The sequence below is a fragment of the Phoxinus phoxinus genome (genome assembly GCF_949152265.1).
Source record: "Phoxinus phoxinus genome assembly, chromosome: 16".
Taxonomy (NCBI): domain Eukaryota; kingdom Metazoa; phylum Chordata; class Actinopteri; order Cypriniformes; family Leuciscidae; genus Phoxinus; species Phoxinus phoxinus.
In genome coordinates this window covers 18,834,305-18,854,595 of record NC_136891.1, presented here as the reverse complement: position 1 = coordinate 18,854,595, position 20,291 = coordinate 18,834,305, and the positions used below count along the sequence as shown (strand labels likewise).

The 20,291-nt window shown below is 37.5% G+C and overlaps 1 protein-coding gene across 1 annotated transcript in view; it reads left to right on the top strand.

The window, feature by feature from the left end:
• The window catches only part of nrxn3b (neurexin 3b), a 346,388-nt gene that overhangs the window by 292,889 nt on the left and 33,208 nt on the right, over positions 1 to 20,291 (top strand). The window contains 1 exon segment of the mRNA XM_079583552.1: positions 11,668 to 11,839. Coding sequence (XP_079439678.1) covers positions 11,668 to 11,839 — 172 coding nt within the window.

Sequence of the window (20,291 nt, the reverse complement as noted above, 5' to 3'; positions counted from 1 at the left end):
CGTAAGGTGGTGTGCAAAGTTCAAATAAATTACTTTTTTAAAACCTTGTTTTGTTCATGAAGGATAAAGACAGTCCCTTGCCGCGACTTACTGGCGTAACCATGTAACCAGCACTAAAATCGCTGAAAAATCCCCACCACTAATACCGTTTCTCAATGCCAGGTATTTATATTAAATTGTATTTATTGAACTATAATATTTAATGAATTAAAGTAGTATAAGAAGTTTGTACAGTAGGACATAGACAAGCAAACTCTACTACACCATTAAAGTTAAATAAAAATAAAAAGTTATAAAACTTAACTTTGCCCTCAGTTATAACGATTTGCCTATGAATAAATAATAGATTCATTAAACCAAAATTGCCAGTAATATTCCAAAACAAATTATATCTTGTGTTTAACCTTTAAGGGTTGATGGGGTTTACACCACAACGATGTACTAAAAATGGAAACAGGCGACAAGGTTGTCAAAACAATCCCCTTCACACAGATCCGCGGAAATGACTAAAAACGCACACTGTATTATGCAGTAGTTGGCGATGTCACTTTGTAAAGAAACTCTACGCATCTATAGACTGAACATGTAATACACGTGCCCATGACTTCACCATTTTCACAAATTCATGTTTTTGTAGTTTACATGGAGACAATAACGGTATTGTTTTTTTTTTTAAACTTGCACTTTCAATCCCGTTTCCAAATGTTTGAGTTTTTAAGGCCCCCAAAACGCCGTTGACGTGGAATTGAATGATCAAAATGTATAAAAAGTTTTCCATTTTTAGTTGACAACGGTGTCGCGTAAACAACCCCTAACGTTCCCAGTGCTGATATACTAGGGCTGTCCCCTAATGGTCGACTGATTGACGAGCTCAGAAAAGTTAATGCAACGTGCTTACGTGAGATTGGTCTGGTTCTTTGATCCAGTCTGTTTGACATCGGAGTTTGGTTGAAATCAAGTCATCTTCATTTATATAGCGCTTTTAACAATGTAGATTGTTTCAAAGCAGCTTTACAGAGATAAACGTATAATTTAAGGTAACAGAGATTGTTTTGGCTTTATAGCGGTTCATGAATAATGTTATTTTCCAGCTAAAGTTAGTTTTGATTGATTCACTTCCATCGAAATGATAATTTGTTATTAAATTAGGCGCCGCTAAGATGACACTGTTCTCTCTAAACAGACTTTAAACGCAAACCTGTGATAAACGCTGATGGCGCTCACGTGCGCATCAAGAATTAATTATATAGTTATGTGCGTTTGAATATATGTGCGCAGGTTTTTAATTCCCTACAAACCATGCCTAAACAAAATACTTGTCTTGCCTATAAATTTTGATACAGAATTGTATTTTATTTTATCACTTCGGGGTAGGTACGCAAACCTAATTTTCCCATAACCCTTTATCTGTAGAGTGGTAAAGGGATCCTCCATAGGGAGAGGCTAGTTGGCACTTCAGCACTGCGTTGTCATCGGGTCCAGGCTAAGGTCCTTTCTTCAGATCTGGATACGGCCTGGATACGGCAGGCTGCGGGAAAACCTCGGGATAAACAAAGACACTAAAATTAGCGTAGATGCCATTCTTCTTATGATGTAACGAGTACATCAGGATTTAAGGGAAGTGTTCCCAGTTCCGGCTGACCTAATCTATGCAGCCTAACATTGAATTATAGAAGTCAATAATGTATTATGTGAATGCTAGGTCAAAGAGATGTGTCTTTAATCTAGCTTTGAACTGACAGAGTGTGTCTGCTTCCCGAACAATGGTAAGAAGACTGTTCCAAAGTTTTGGTGCTAAATAGCAAAAGGATCTACCACCAGCAGTTGATTTTGATATTCTAGGTATTATTAACTGGCCGGAATTTTGAAATCGCAATAGACGTGAAGGAATATAATGCGTTAAGAGCTCGCTCAAGTACTGCGGAGCTAAACCATTTAATGCTTTGTAAGTAATCAGCAATATTTAAAAATGTATACTATGTTTAATAGGAAGCAAATGCAGTGTTGACAGAACGGGGCTAATATGGTCATACTTCCTGGTTCTGGTAAGAACTCCAGCTGCTGTGTTTTGAACTAGCTGTAGTTTGTTTATTAAGAGTGCAGGGCAACCACCCAGTAGAGTATTACAATAATCTAGCCTTGAGTTCATGAACGCATGAACTAATTGTTACGCATTTGTCAATGAGAGCATATGGCGTAATTTAGATGGAACAATGCGGTTTTACAGATACTAGACACGTGGAGTGACTGCTATTTTTTTTTTCAGGTGCACACCAAGAAAGGTTGCATTGCTTGCATTCCAGAATTACTTGCTGAAATTAAAACGTATTGATTACAGTTAATTTGCCTATTACAGCATAATGCATTGTTCATTGGTGCTTGTCTCTGCAGAAATGACCTTTGGCGAGCAGCTTGCATTCTTTGTACCTTTGGCAGACAGACACAAGTGCTGATCTGTGTATGTCAAGACTTTGTAATAAAATTACTTTATTACAAAAAAAGGGGGGAGAGGAGAAAAAAAACTTGTGAAACTGGCATCTATTCCTGAGTTGTTATCTAGCTACAGTGGTCAACAGCTGGCACTAGAACTGCACTAGAACATTGATGTTGTAAATGTCCCACAGTTATGAGCAAAAATGATTCAATGTGAATGCAGAACTGCAGGGGGAAAACAGTCGTGCTCAGAATTAATGGCACCCCTGGTAAATATGATCAAAACTGGCTGTAAAAAATAAATCTGCATTGTTTATCTTTTTGATCTTTCATTGACCAAATTGGGTCCCACTTTATATTAAGTGGCCCTAATACCTGTGAACTTACATGGTAACTACATGTGTACATAGTATGTAACTACAGTGTAAGTACACATTAGTACATAGTATCTACAACTGTATTATTAGTGTAACTACACGTATGTAACAACCCACGTAATGGTATGTGTAAGTACAAATGTGTAACAGGACATTGGTAACAACACTTTTTTCACATTAGTAAGTACACATGTGTAACTACATTTTGTATTAACAATATGTAGCCTATTTGTTGTTCCAATTCCACATGCAGTCTTAGATACTGCAGTTACCAGTTTGGGTAACACTTTATTTTACGGTGCCCGTGATACAGAGTAATTACATAATTAAGTAATTAGTTGTAGATGTTGTAATAACATGTAACTACATGTACTTAACATGTAATTAAGTTATGAAACAGCCTGTACTTACACATTGTAATTACACACATGTAATAGGCAGCTACTGTTACACATATGTAACAAGCCGGGTCAGTTACATATGTGTTACCAACTTGGTAAAATGTAATTATATAAGAAAGTACTTAGTACTACACAATGTAACAAAAAGTGTATCAAGACTGTACTTAAGTGTACTTCATGTGTATCTACATACCTTATCCATCTGTACTGTAGTTTGGATTAACTCACTAGTTCACAGCATAAATACATGTAATAGCTTCCTAATTACATTGCAATTACATAATATTACACAGGGATAAGCTACGCAAAATAAAGTGTATCAAGAATGTACTTAAGTGTACTTCATGTGTATCTACATACCTTATCTGTACTTTAGTTTGGATTAACTCACTAGTTCACAGCATAAATACATGTAGTAGCTTCCAAATTACATTGCAATTACACAATATAACACAGGGATAAGCTACGTAAAATAAAGTGTATCAAGACTGTACTTAAGTGTACTTCATGTGTACAGATGGATAAGGTATGTAGATACACATGAAGTACACTTAAGTATATACATGATACACTTTATTTTACGTAGCTTATCCCTGTGTAATATTGTGTAATTGCAATGTAATTAGGAAGCTACCAAATGTAGCCTACTTATGCTGTGAACTGAGTTAATCCAAACTACAGTACAGAAAAGGTATGTAGATTCACATGAAGTGCACTTAAGTACAGTCTTGATACACTTTATTTTACGTAGCTTATCCCTGTGTAATATTGTGTAATTGCAATGTAATTTGGAAGCTACTACATGTAGCCTATTTATGCTGTGAACTGAGTTAATCCAAACTACAGTACAGATAAGGTATGTAGATACACATGAAGTACACTTAAGTACATTCTTGATACACTTTATTTTACGTAGCTTATCCCTGTGTAATATTATGTAATTGCAATGTAATTAGGAAGCTACTACATATATTTATGCTGTGAACTAGTGAGTTAATCCAAACTACAGTACAGATGGATAAGGTATGTAGATACACATGAAGTACACTTAAGTACAGTCTTGATACACTTTTTGTTACATTGTGTAGTACTAAGTACTTTCTTATATAATTACATTGTACCAAGTTGGTAACACATATGTAACTGACCCGGCTTGTTACATATGTGTAACAGTAGCTGCCTATTACATGTGTGTAATTACAATGTGTAAGTACAGGCTGTTCCATAACTTAATTACATGTTAAGTACATGTATTTACATGTTATTACAACATCTACTACTAAGTACTTAATTATGTAATTACTCTGTATCACGGGCACCGTAAAATAAAGTGTTACCCCAGTTTGGGTATAAATGTATTTAATTTCCAACAAGTGGACAGTTCCTATGGAATTATCATGTAACGACACTGATGTACACAACAATTACCTTAACAATTACACTTTATATTAAGTGGACAGTTCCTGAGGAGTTACCATGTAACACTGGTATCACAAGGTGAAACTTTAGTTGTAATTCAACATTAGTCCTGCAAGTCATAAATACATGTATTCCAAACTGGTAACTGCATTATCTAAAACTGCACGTGGAAGTGGAACAACAAATAGGCTACATATTGTTGTTACAAAATGTAGTTACATAATTACTGTTACACATGTGTACTTACTGAAGTGAAAAAATGTTGTTACCAATGTCCTGTTACACATTTGTACTTACTCATACCATTCTGAGGGTTGTTACATATGTGTAGTTACGCAAATGTTACAGCTGTAGATACTATGTACTAATGTGTACTTACACTGTAGTTACATACTATGTACACATGTAGTTACCATGTAAGTTCACAGGTATTAGGGCCACTTAATATAAAGTGGGACCGAAATAAATATTTTTCTCCAAAACATGTTGGCCACAATTATTGGTACCCCTAGAATATCTCAGTATATTCCCATTATTATTGACCTTTTTTAGCACACCAGGGTGACTAGGATCATGAAATTGTCCAGCCATGACTTCTTGTTTCACAGGAGTTTAAATATGAGGAAACAAAAAGGCCAAATTCCCTAAATCATCCATCACAATGAGTAAAACCAAAGAATATATGTGCACCAATGTGTTCTGATGTGCACCAAAAGATTGTTGAGCATCACAAAATGGAAAGTGGATAGCTAAATAATTGAAAATCCCCATTTTGACCACCAGGGCAATAATTAAGAAGTTCCAATCAACTAAAGATGTTACGAATCTGCCAGGAAGAGAACGTGTGTCTATGTTGCCTTAATGGACGGTGAGGATGAAAGTGTGAGTGGCCAAAGAGTCTTCAAGGATCCCAGATGGAGAATGGCAGAGATTAGTTGAGTCTTGGGGTCAGAAAGCCTAAAAAAAAAATCAAACAACCCAAACAAACAACCACATGTTGTTCGGGAGGGTTTCAAGAAAAATCCTCCTCGCTCATCCAAAAACAAACTACAGCAAATTCAGTTGTCAGACATGACTTCAAACGACACAGGGTTCTGTGATCAGATGAAACTGAAAAAAAAGCTTTTTGGCAGCAAACACGCTAGATGGGTTTGGTGCACACAAGGATAAAAAGTACCCCATGTGTATAATTTAATATACCGTTGGATCTTTAATGTTGTGGGTATATTTTTCTGATGGATGTCCTAGACTTCTTGTTCAGATACATGGCATCATGGATTCTATCAAATATCAACAGATAAAAAATCAAAACCTGACGCCTTCTGCTAGAAATCTTATAATGGGCCGTGTTTGGATCTTCCATCAGGACAACGATCCAAAACAAACATCAAAATCAACAAAAAAATGTGTTACGGAGCACAAAATGAAGCTTCTGCCATGACCCTCCCAGTTCCCTGACCTGACAAGTGGAGTGAACTGAAGAGAAGCAGCAACAACATGGATCTGGGAATCTGAAGTATCTGGAGAGATTCAAACTCACCAGGCATTATAGGCTGTTATCTTGTCAAAAGGAGATTGCAAAAAGTATTTAATAAAAGGGTGCAAATAATTGTGGCCAACGATTGATTTTTCTGTGATTTTCCCCCACTTTCAATTATTTTACTTCAATGAAAGGTTAGATTTGTGGCAATTTTTTTAATAAAAGATCAAAAGGATAAACAATGCAGATTTATTTTGTATAGCCAGTTTTGATCATATTTACCAGGGGTGCCATCAATTCTGAGCACGACTGTAGTACTGGGTTTCGGACAGAGCAATTGAAAAAGTTGTAATTATAACATAAACATTTGCTGTATAAAGTTTGAAGGCTATTGTTTGCCCTCTGTTTTCTTTACACTGATGATGGTGGTTGCATATGGTTCAGTCCCTTGCCAAGAGATCAAGGTACTGCGCTCCTGTCTGCAGGCTGCCACAGCGATAGAGGCTTTCTGGGAGAGATTTGATGCCTGGGGCTGACTTTTTGTTGGAGCCATTGATCGGAGAGACAGAATTGGATTGTGTAGCTTATTACTGGTGTCAGTGAACATTACATGGGGGAGAGATAGAGCCCTTCTTTATCGGTGCAGGCTCCTGCTGCAACTCAAATTACTTTTATCACTCTTGGCTACCCTGGTACCACCCACGGCGGAGAAACACCAGACATTATGCTCTCGGTCGCAGTGAAATTCTGCAATAACCTTCTAAATGTTTGCCGCCATCTGTGAGACATCAGGTATTATATCAGAGAAAGTGCAAAAATCAACAAGCATCAGTCTTGTGTGCTGGTCCCTTTCGAATGAAAAAAGCAATATAGTGTGTGCTGTCTTACCATGATGTGTTAATGCTGCTCAATAGCTTGAATATGGAAATTGAAATTTACTATAATAGTGTGTAACAATAGCCAGTCATTATTGTTATCATCATTGTGAATGGTTTTATTTCCGTTAGAATAAAATTTACCTTTAACATCCCATTCTTTGAAAAGACAATGAATTGTATTGTGGGCCATTGCAGTGTAATTGGAAATGTCAATCACTCCAGTCTGGAAATGCAAGTAGGGAACCAAAACTTAGTGAGCTGCCTACTGTGACTGAGTGATTGATTTGGATCACTTTAACTTATGCAGAAACTCCATTTGCCAAATAGCTCTGGTAGACTCAACTTGCAGTTAGCGCGCACTCTAAAAAAATCAATAATTTAACACCATTGTATCAAGTTTCTGGTTCAGATGTGATTACATCATATTAAATTGATTTGAAACAGTTACTCTTAGACTTAACTTGATATTTTCATTTTGAAATAACATGTTTCAATCAAGTAACCCAATCAAAGACTTTCACTTCCAGTCATGCTTTGCAAAGGGGCTGAATTGTTAGAGTAAATTTTGAAATAAAGTGCTTATTATTTTAAGAAAGATAATGAATTTTTTTTAGCAAGATAAGAAAATGTACAGACTGGCTAATGTTTAATGTTCTGTTATGTTGGTATTTAAAAGTTTCTGTTATGTTAGTGTTTTGGGTTACCACTGTGGTGGTAAGTGTAGAGCATGTGCTTGGATTGAGGAGCTGCTTAGAATTCAAATTACTTGAATAATAATGCAGTCACTATGGTAGTGCTTTGGATGAAACCAGTATCGTTTATTTATTCACTTATTTACATTTGTATAGTCTTACCCATAGACACAATTTAACAACATACATTGATGACTCATGAGTGGCTGTTTCAATGGGTTTTAAAAGCTATACGTAAGCCGTCCGCCATATTGGAACAATCAAAGCCGGTCCGTGAACACTCAAGAACAAGTTGACTGAGTGTCTGCAACTGTACTTACACTCATGTATGAATATCAACATATGCAATACACTTCAGCTGATGATTTTGCTAAACTGACACAATACAACAAGACCAAGTTGTCAGCTAACATGACATTAAAAAGTAAAAGTAAAACCATTCAAAAGCACCATAGTACCAAACCTGTAATATTGAGATTATAAATATAAATACAGGTCTTAGCTGCCATCTTGGATTTTATTTTTCATAGAGCTCACCACAATGTATTTCTATTTCGCAAAGGATGCAATATAGGCTGCCTTAGAGTTTGCCAATACGAGGTTTCTAAGGAGGCAGCATAATTACATTTCTTTCATTTTCGACGTCTAAAGTGTGCTTATGCCTGGTAGTCAGCTCTCTAGGTTTTTAAACTGAGCAAATGTTGCTTGCGGTCGAGACAGAATCGGTGGGCTAGAAAGAGATGCCTGTCTTCAGAGAAATCTGTAGTGGAGCCTCCTGACTCACTTCCATTTGTTATAATTTCAGCCCTCACAACAGAAACTGTCTGAACTAGGATATCTAATAATCAGATGGCCCTGCCCATCCAGCTGTTACTTTATGGGAATGTGCAGAAGTCGTGCCAGGCACAGTGCATCTGCAATCAGAGAGCTTAAACAGACTCTTCAGGTTCAGGTTGCTGTGTACTGCACTGCTTTTCTTGGCTCTAATATTAATGTATCATTCTTCGGCTTTTGGTCTGGATTCACTAAATTAACATTCATGGTACACCTCTCATTAAAATCATTCAATGCACCTCAACGTTAATTGTCGATTGAGCCCTCGTCAGCAGGTCTTAGGTTACATTCGTTGAAAGTGGAGCATGCTGGGAGTCTTGAGGCGCTCAGAAAACATTGGGGAACAGTGAACGCTGAAGCGTGTGGTGGCAGATTAATTTATCACACACTTCAGTACAGCACATCCATGTATTTATTTACCTTCCTTTTTGTTTGAAAAATGGCTTCCTCTGTGCCAAGCCTTGAGGACAGGTAATTACACCTTCAAGAGTCCTGGTGGGGATTAAAACAAATGACATAAGAAAGGAAATGCACTCCATCGTGTCTGGCATGCCTTGAAACCCTTTTGTGATGGCTATGTGAACATAAATTCGTAACAGTGAAACTGACTTTGCAGATAGTGCCAGTAGACTGTGCAAAAGACAATGGGGAAAAGTTGTCTTAGTTCTCCATTGGGGAGTTAGAACCATGCCCATAAGAACCATGTGGGATACATATGAGGAAGGTGGAAGAGCATATATTTGTGAATTTGCAGTAGGTCGGTACGAAGTGCATTAGTCATCGTTACGTACATGCCCCACATTCCTGTTGGCAGCTCATTCTTATCAACTGGATTTAAGAAAAAATACAGCAGCCTTGGCATCCAAATCCATTTGCGTGCTCTCATTGGCAGCATCTTTGAGGAGGTTTCTAAAAGTGGATCACTTTAACATGCAAATGTTTCCTGTTAATTAAGCTAGCACCTTCATCCTTTTTTAGGAATGTTTGATATAATGTTTTGTGTGTGTGTGTGTGTGTGTGTGTCTGATACCGATATTGCGGTCTTGAGTATCTGCAGATACAGAGGACAGTCCAATATCAGTACTGTTTTTATTAGGTATTATACCACACTAACTATTAGGGGTGTAACAATATATCGTGTCACAATATATCACAATACAAAAATGCAACAATATGTATTGTGGACAGGGACAATTTGTATTGTGTATAGTTCACCCAAAACAAAAGTTAATGTGTGAGGAAAAAAATCAAGTTTTCAGAGTTTTAGTGTCAGTACTACATTCAACTACTATATATAGTGTTGAATATAATGTATAATAATGCAATGAGGGAATATCTGTTGGTCCTGATAATGCCAAATGTCTTATGTTACAAGTAAAAAGTGGCCTACATTATTTAAAATGAATCTAGTCAGTGGCAGAGTGCAAGCATATTCGTCTAAAAATAATTCTGTATTTTCAGCTTTAGAATTATGAATGTTTTTGTTCTGGTGTCACTATTGTCCTGTGCTTTGGGTTACCAGCACCAAGTCCAAGCATTTAGACCCCTTTTGCGCTGACGTCACAGTTATGTCACGGCGCTAGCTGGTTAAGTGAAAACCGGAGGTGGCCAATTCAAACCAGCACAGATTCGACTACATAATAAGGATATTAAATTATTATTATTATTATTAAATGTCATATTTTTGTGTTGTTGGGTTCTAGAATCGATGGAGTACAGGCTCCAATTTTACATTTTTATCGCATAATGTTTTATAAATTATTGTGATTATTTGTAAATCATCTCTGATTGTTGTTTTGATTGATTGTGACTAGACTTTTTGAAGAACCTGGTAAGAAAGGGTAATCAAATACATAGTTAAAAAATGAATATGCTGTATATGGAATTTTTATTTCTAGAAAATATTCACGTAATTAAAATTGCACCGTAATGTCACTCTTTACATTGTTGTCTTCTGGCCTTGGCGCTGGCTAGGCAGAACTTCGGATCGTACCACACAAGTCTTGACCATTTAGCACATAGGCATCTAAAGATGTATATGCCCTCAGTTTCTCTTTACGCTCGGTTTCTCTATCGGGTAGGTGTAGAAGTCAGGCTTCTCAACCGGAGGTAGCGTAATAAGCGTGACAGGTTAATCCTGTCAGATTGTCCATCCATGGACTGAGTGTGTACGGGTCGGCCAATCTGGTTCCGTCAAACAAAACGTTAGTGAAGTGGCCAGAGGGATCTTTCTGCAACCAACTAAGCTCCGCCCACAAAAAACGTCACAGTCGTTTACTAAATGAAAAGGGGTCTATTCATTTACAGCCACAATGTAATATCAAATTTAGCATTTTAAACAACAGTACATTTTTTGTTAACCTTTTATCATATATCTTGGAGAATCGCAATTATATCATATCGTGAGTTTAGTATTGTGATATGTATCGAATTGTGACATGAGGGGATCGTTACACCTCTACTAACTACACAATAATTCATTATAAATAATAAGAAATACACACTCACACACAGATTCTCAAATACAGACAGGCACAAAAGCACAAACATGGAGTCACTGCAACAAATGCAACAGAATGCATCTGTCCAAAATTTACTGAGCCTTTTTCATCCGAGATTTAAATTATATTTGCTGTGTAAATCACAAGTTTTATTAAGTCCTATACGCCAGTGGTCTAATCTAACAGACACCTGGTATCGAGTACCACAACTCCAGCAAAATACCGTCCTTTTAAACATTTATGTTCAGATTATACGTATAATAATGGGAACTTTTTTACCATTATTTTAGAGTGTTTTACCATGCTAACATGTGACATGCTGTTTGAAGATGCTGAAAGGAAACATTTAACAGCTTAATATGTTGTCTGTTCCTCAAATAAACTGATTTAATGGCTTCAGATGATTTTAACTATAATAAACTAAACCATCTGAGTTGCTTTTTTTTAGCTTGAGAGTAACAACTATGGCTATCACACAGTGTTGGTTTTGGATCAGTTCTATCTAACTGATACCTGATCCGTCAAAAAGGTCCTTATCAGACACATATCGAGACTCAGTATCGGATCAATGTATCCCTTAATCCCTTTGCGCTAAGTTAAATCAGCCTTTTGGTGTTGCTAGACTGACAAGAGTGTGTTGTTTCTATTCCAGGAAGAAGGAAAGGTGGGCGTAACGTTCAACATCGGTACAGTGGACATCAGCGTCAAAGAGTTGACTACAGATGTCAATGACGGGAAATATCATGTGGTGCGCTTCACAAGGAATGGAGGAAACGCCACCTTACAGGTGGACAACTGGCCGATCAACGAGCACTTTCCATCAGGTAACACCTGCGTACTAACCAAAGTGAAGTTTCTTCAAGAGAAATTCGTTTTTACTGTTAAACCCACTGGATATCATGTGTTCTCAAGGAAATCAAGGGGTGTAAGGCAAGGGACAACATAATTTTCATGCCCATTTAATTTATAATCTGCATGTTTCAAGGCATGCAAATGCTCAGAAATGGGAACAGGTGTTCATAATTATAACACTGATCTCCATTCTGCTGAGGGAAAGGCATAGAAGAGAAAGGACACTGCAAAGAATAAAGCAAATGCCACTTAACTCGATCGACTTGGCTTGCGTTTCTTTCTTAATTGTCCTCGGAAATATCCATATGTGGAAGTAATCAAGCCTGGGCACCTGGCCTGTGCACAATGGCAGGCCAAGCCGTTGCCTTTGTCCCTGCGATTAGCGCCATGACATCTGGCCAGCTGCTTTTGAGAGGTTTTGAAAGGCAGAGGGAAGAGTAGGGTGCAGGTTTAAGGCAGTATTGTGGCAGATACAGCAGCTGTGGGAGAATGAGCCCCAGACCTCTGTGTATCTGTGACTCTCAGACTTAGGAAGCAAAGCAATGATGGATGAATACAAATGAGTTCATCAAATACAGCAGAGGTTTGTTATAGAAGCTCAAGCTACATGGAGAAATAGGGCATGCTGTAATACTGCCCTCAAACGCTATAAAAAAAAAAAAAACTCTTGAAAACCCTTCACACTCAATTAATTTGGGTTCTGTGTCCTCCACTTTGATGTCTCTGTTGCTTCGGCGCCCTCCGTGGGATATCTGGCCCCTGCACTTCTCGTCCAATTAGAGAGTAGCTCTCGTCAGGGTTACTCAAGCTGTATTCAATGGCAGGTCTTTCAAAAGAGAGAGCCTTAAAATGGCCAACATACAGGCGGAGGGGACAGGAAAAAGGACACAGGCTAATTCTGCTACAACATTAGCTCACTATTCAAGCTGGATCTGTTATGGACACTGACAAAGAGCCAGAGATAGGATGCCATTTTCCTAACAGACTATTAGCCACACTTAAAGCTAAATGTAATGCCTGAAATGTCCTAAATGGTCAAACTCAATACATGTAGTTTGTGTACATGGATAAATAAACCTTCACAGCGGCTGGAGGTGTATAGTGGCTTCTGTTGAAGCTCTTGCATCATTCAGTCTCAAATTAGCCTCAGAGACATGGTGTAATGATATAATGATGTAGTCTATGTGAAACATTCATTCATTAGACATTCCTCGTGGCATCTAGCAGTATTTTAAACGACGGGATGTTTTTACACAGGATCTCGACAGAGTCACTTTGAGAACTGGTGTTTACTTAGCGTAGTGTAAACCACAAATTTTTCATAACCTTGTTGAAATAAGAATATTCTGTGAACCATGTATCAAATAAGAAATTAATGAGGATAGACTGTCATATTTAAATATAACTCGTCATATAAAAAATAGTTAAAGAGTAGAATCTGAACAATTTGTCTTTTTAATACATCTCTCTGTTTGTGTGTTTGTTCCTTCCACCCATAATAAATCTATCCTTCTAGTAAGCTATCTAGTATGCTACATTGTTGACATCACTGTGATGTATGTCTAATTCATCCTGCATTTATCATCCTGTTGTTTTCTATGTACCATACCATAAAAAAAAAAAATTCTTAAATTATTTTTTGTCCAGGAAAGTCAATGTTAAAATGGAACGTCAATTTGAGTTCAATGTATTGCTGGATATATTATTCCATGCATGTTTGTTGAGTTATATAAGGTTTCACATGTATGTGCCCATTCAGTTATTCCATAAATCCAAGAAATGTGCATATTGTTCACAGTGGACATACTAAAAAAAAGTTATTTATTTATTTGTTTCTTTCATCATTTCTTTATCTTTGTGTGGAATTAACCACCTGTCATGTGCAGTGGAATTCTGGCTAAAAAAAGCAGTACAGTCCATCTAAGTTACGCTGATCATCAAGACCTATTGCTCCCCTGAATTCAATCAATGATGGCACATATTGGCCTCGATTAAACCCCACAGCTTTGAATCAGACAAGTACTCGATATTAAAAGGCCAATACATTTTTCTCCAAATTTCATTAAAGCTTTGCCTCTGATGACATTTAGCTCCTTGACTCCCTCCAGCCATCATTCAATTGCAGATTTGGTAATTCTCTGTCTCTTTTTTATAAGCATACACACACTGAAACACTGGTATTATGCAGGACATTCAATGTTTTTAATTTGACAATTATTGATTTCAATTCTTCTGTTAAAGGCTGTGCCATCTCTTGAGTAATTACGGTCTAGGATTCAGACTCATCGACTGAATAGCACTTGAAATCCTTCACGTTAGTGATGCTCTGCGTTCTTGTCTCGCTCAATAAACTGTTACCAGATCCTCACAGCTGTGTTGCCATGGCATGGTGTGAGAATATCCAGGGTACCCGTAATCTCAGAGCTTATTCATATGTTTTAACCTATCATGATGGGTAAAGCAGTTTTCAATGCAGAAGAAAATGTACTTTCTCCATCAGGGTTTCTTTTCTTTATTTTTTTATATTATAAACTTTTCACAAAACTTTCTTGGCCCCAGAATATTTTTTTCTCACGGGAAAATGTAACTATTTTAGGAATTATTATGAATTTGAATTTGTACAAAAACGTAAAAAATTTTTTAAATAAACTTAACCGTCACTGGGGTTTAATCAAATAGTTTGAAAATACACAAACATTTTTGTCTAGCCTCTTTTCTTTTCTTTTGAACAGAAAGCTGAGAAAATCCCATTTTTGTCAAAGACTCAGAATGATGATCAAAACACAGATGGAGTAAATCCATTCCATCAACACCCGAAAGCTTGCACAGTCCTATACATCTTCCTGGGTCGACATTTCATTCAGTAGCAGTTTAGGCAGTTTAGATTTATATGCGTTTGAATGTTTGATGATTGCGTTAGCTTACATATGCATAAGCAATGCTTCTATTGCTTGTTTCTGCTTTTTCATTCACAATTTTGTCAGAATACAGACTACTTTTGAATGGCCGTTAATGAAGAATGATGCTTTTGCCCCTACAATAGTCTAGTGAATGCATCGACAGACAGGGACTAACTGCCCGTGATAACCAGTCAAACCTTAAACCTTTCCATGGTAAGTTTGATTTAAACCTTCATTCACAATAATCACAATCAGTGGTTAACTATATCCAAAAAAATTATAATAATTACCAGTATTTTACCAGGTTTTGTAGGCTGATACATGAGATCAGGACAACAACAGTGTTTACTTAAAAGATAGGTGTATTTTTTACAAGTCATTCATATTCACTGCAGAGTGTATTTGAGTTAGATTAGTATTTTCCATTCATGTGATTTCAGAATAACATTCTTTAGCTGCTGGCATTGCAGGTTGGAAAACGTGGCTTCAGTTGATGGACTATGGCCGTTGTGTGTGTGTTTACTTGGAAGAAACAGATGGCAGAAGAGATAATTGAAGGGCAGCAACAGGCTCAAGCTCTCCTGGGAGAAGTTGGGAACTTTTTCTCTTCTTCAATAACTCCATTACCTTCCCATCATGGCAGACTATCAGTAATTCCTTGACGGTAGATTTAGGAATACTACAATCGTTTAAGGTACTCTCTGCTTTACTTCTGTTCTGTGTTTTACAAATTTAAGCTTATGACATGAAGTGACTTCTTTACACTAAAGACACAATAGTCAAGTCAAGTCATCTTCATTTATATAGCGCTTTTAACAATGTAGATTGTTTCAAAGCAGCTTTACAGAGATAAACGTGTAATTTAAGGTAACAGATTGTTTTGGCTTTATAGAGGTTCTTGAATAAATATATTTTCCAGCTAATGTTAGTTTTGATTGATTCACTTCCGTCGATTGTTAAATTAGGGGCCGCTAAGACGACACCGTTTTCTCTAAACAGACTTTAAACACGAACCTGTGATAAACGCTGATGGCGCATAATTCTAGCCACACAGCCCAGCTGCAGGCTGGGGTGAGACCCCAGCCTTCACAGACCAGTTTGCAGGCAGAAGTGAGACCCAGATAGGTGTTCTTTCTAAACAAACTAAGTATAGATATAAATGCAAAGAGAACTTCCTTTAGCCATTCAATGGAGACAGAGATACGTCCTGTGAACAGCACAGCACTTCCCAGCAGAACACACATTATTCTGACATGTGTTCAATGAGACCTTCATAGCCAAGGTTCGATTGCGTTCCAATGAAGAACAGACTCTTCTCACTTTTTCACCAGTATGGGTCATGAGGAGCCGGCAACAGAATTCATTCGCACATGTTTGTATGCTTACAGCATCTGCTGACGGCCCCCTACCGCAAATCTCTGGCACTGAAAGGGGATGTACTGACACCACGCCAGCATTTGTTTTGACTAAAGCGCTTCCATCTGAAGGGAGTGATTCAGATATTGTTCTAGCGGGAAACCTACACAAATGTGCTGATGGAGGGGAGGAAACAGAGACATCTCTCACAGATTAGAGCTCGTCTGTTGCTCTGAGCTCTTATGGAAGAGGAAATGTGACACTCCAGGATTGTTTTGTAAAGCTATATAAATGCTTTTACTGAAATATACTGTTAGTGAACATCCTGACGCCGCTCACACTGCTGAGAGCGCTGTTTAGATGAATATGTAAATATGTGCTCTCCTCTCTTTAACAAAATAAACACAACAAAAATGACAGTGGTGAGAAAACATTTGTTAAGAAAGCATCTGATCACAGTGATGTGGATATGTTTGCACCAGCTCTGCAATTTGGCACTCCAGTAAAGTCACGTCACATTTGTGTATATAGCACCTTATACAACAGATTGTTTTACTCTTTTCCACCCTTTTCACAGAAAACTCCATAATTTGTGAGAAAACGCTTTCCCGCCATTGACAGAATCTTCCGGCTTTCCGTGTTTTCACTGTTGTAAGGTAGGGGGCGCTATTAAAGAACTTCTAAAAGAGTACTGAATCTCCTGATCAGGCGAAGAATACGCAGAAATACGCAGTGATCATATTTAACTTGATCAATATTAAAGGTTGTATCAGCGATTTCAGATCACATTCATCTAATCTTTCCTAACGATCCGCTAGCTGCCCGCCCCATAAGCAGGCCGTGAAAAAAACGCGTCTCTGTAGGCAGCCTAGGCTCTGAGATTTGCACACAAAAACAATTGGTTTCACCAACCACTCAAAACCAAAATAAATAGTGTTCCAACCAATCACAGACAGAGTCTGGGTGTTGTGAGGTTTTGCGCTCGTGCACGGCTGCACGCGAAGTCAGAGCTGATCATTTATTTTTGGGCCTGAAATCGCTGATACAACCTTTAAACAGCATATAAATCAAAACTGCCTAATGTTACTGAATGAAATGTTGACACCAGGAGGAGCTATAGGACTGTGACGCTTTGGGGGTGTTGATGGACTCAATCTACTCCATCTGTATTTTGATTATCATTTTTATCCAGATGTAGTATTTGACCAAAAGGCGATTTTCTCAGCTTTTTGCTCAAAATACCTTTTCCAAAAAGTTCGCTTTGCAAGCTGTTTCGAACACCAAACGGCAGTTCGCTTGAAGTATATCGGGTGGTGTCGAGTATAGCCAGAGTATAGCAATTTTTATTGAACATTGTTTGGGGGTTAGAAAGCTCTACAGAGATCATCATATGTATTCACATTAACATGAGAGATAGCAAGTTCTGGAAGAGCGTCTGTTTTCTAAAATGAATGTCCAAACCCTCAAGCTCTTCTGGATCTCTCCAGCATGCAGGCCTCCATCCAGGAAAGCCACTCCAGCCCCGGGCTTGCATGCGCTGCCCGTCTGGATCAAAGGCATCGGCAGCCCTGGAAGCTACTTATTACCCCCCACCCTCACCCCTTTACCTCGCCCACATCCCCCTGCTCCGCCAGCAGTCACCAGCTCACTTTGAAGACCCTTTTTTGCCTATTTTAAAAGGAGAGCACAAGAAAAGCAGGGCTTTAAATCGCTACCGGCCACATCCATTTCTCATCCCTGTCACTGTAGAACCTTTGTGTTTGTGAATAGCACTCCTATTCTATGCACCTTTTTCTCTTTCTGAAGTTCTAAGAAGGTACGCTGTGACTCAGCGCTCAGTAGCTTTAGCTAAGTGAGATGTGTTGAGTAACTTTGCTCTTTTCAAATCCTTTTTGCATTTTTTTTTCTCTTAGGCTGTAGGGTTTTTTCTTTCTTTCTTTCTTTTCTCCCATTACAACATCTCCAGAGAATTGCTGTAAAATATATTTTTTCTCAAGTTAGATGTATAAGAAAAAAAAGCATAGGAACTCAAAAATGAAAATTCTATCATATATCATATACTACTCCATCTATGTTTTGATCATCGTACTGAATCTGATCCAGAATCTTTGACAAAAAAAATTCTCAGCCTTTTGCTCAATTTATATATATATTATATATATATATATATATATATATATATATATATATATATATATATATATATATATGCAAAGGGTCTGTTCTTTCTTTTGATATATTGCATGTTCAGATATTCACACAACAAAATATTCTGGGGGCGATTACATTTTTGTGAAAATTACCAAAAAGTTGGCTGGTAACTTGAAGTCAACTTAGACCATTGAAATCAAGTGTAACCAGTGGATTTAGTCTTTTATTTTGAAGACAACTTTAAAGATGAGAATATTTTTAATATACTTTAGTTTAAAAGAAAAACATTTCTCCAACATTTCATGAACTGGTTGCAGCATGTGTTTAGAGCAGCTGTGCATGACATAAGCACACCCAAGATGGCAGATGTTAGATTCCCTCTTACAGCACTAACACTTCACACAGGTCAGAGAAAGAAATATAACAAAGTCCAATGGCAGAATATTCAAGCTCATCTGAGGGCTTCCAGGGACCCCGCAGCAGCAGGCCTCACACCACGCTGTAATGATCTCATCTGTATGCAGTGTCTTCCTCAAATCTGTGTCATCACAAGCCTTATTTCCCAGCAGGTTTAGAGCTTCTACACATTATCTCTCCCTCTCTCTCTTTCTCATTCACTCTTTCCCTTACAAATAGTTTGTAAAGTGTTCCTTGGCCCCTTGAAATGTAAGAGCATATGATGTCCAGTGGGAAAAGAGTTACACCTCATTTTAAGGATTGCTGAGCATGAGATGGGAATATTGTTTGAAATGAATTGTTAGCATGTGTCTCGCTTTCACAGTTTTCTGTATGTTGTCATAAAGTCTAAATGTGATGCGTGATTCTTGTTCCAAATAATTATGTGTTAAACTGTTTATGAGTTGGTTATTTGATAAAAATGCTTTATAATCTTAAACTGAATTTAACCTTTCAATGAAACCTAAACAAGAACTAAATAATTTTAAACACGGCTAAACCTTCTTAAACAGTGTATAAATGTGCAATGTGCTAAGATGTCTTTTAAACTTTCAAACTTTAAAGGCAACAGCGACATTGAGCGTTATCAAATGGCTAATAAGAAAATCCCGTTCAAATATACCCGGCCGGTCGAAGATTGGCTACATGAGAAAGGTAACCTTCACAAGACCCTCAGTGTTTTCTTTTGTTTTCGTTGATTTTATTTTGCGTTCATATGCTCCTTGTCATGCCGTTTCGTTATATTTTTGTCCAACCAGTTCTGATCAGCCTTTTGCCACTAATTAACCTAAAATGTTCATAATTTACTTCCCTTCCCATTATGTAATATTTTCGCATTATTTATTTTTTTATGTGGATTGTGATCCTCTTTTGTTATTTCCATCAGATCATTGACCAGTTAAAGGGACTGGTAACCAAGAATAACACTGCAGAAGTATATAGTTCCTAGTCTCTAACTTTAAATCTAAACCAGAACTCAAGACAAGTCATGATATTTTTTTTACTTTTCATTGGAATGATCTTCCATAGCGCTAGTGTTAGTGTTTGAATAGGCCATAAACCCAACCCGTAATGCAGCACGTTTCTAAAGACAACAAATTGGCACTGAAATATTAGTGAAACGCCACTTTGCTGACTCAATTGCTGACGCAGTTTTGTGTTTGTAGCCGGTGATGAAATCGACTGACACCTCTTCACAGTTTCATTCAAAAAAGGATGAAAGGGCGGGGTGACCATTCATCAAATTTACCATTAAAGTCCTTTGGATTATTAAATGCGTTTAAAGGTCATTGCCTAAACTACATAAGATGATTATAAAGTCCCTTTAACACTGTCTAAAGCCACTTTGAAATCCCATTAGTGGTTCTACATGCATGAATCAACATGATGTTCCTTTGAAATGTATGAGATGAGCTTTCTTCCTTTGCCCACTTTAATATAGAATTGTAAATGTGTAATAGCCTTAATCGGCCTGCATTTCTATTTCTAACCATATGAAAAGCCATTTGGAATTTGCCTCAAAACATTTGCATGAGAAGCACCTCACAGTCAAGTCAATAAA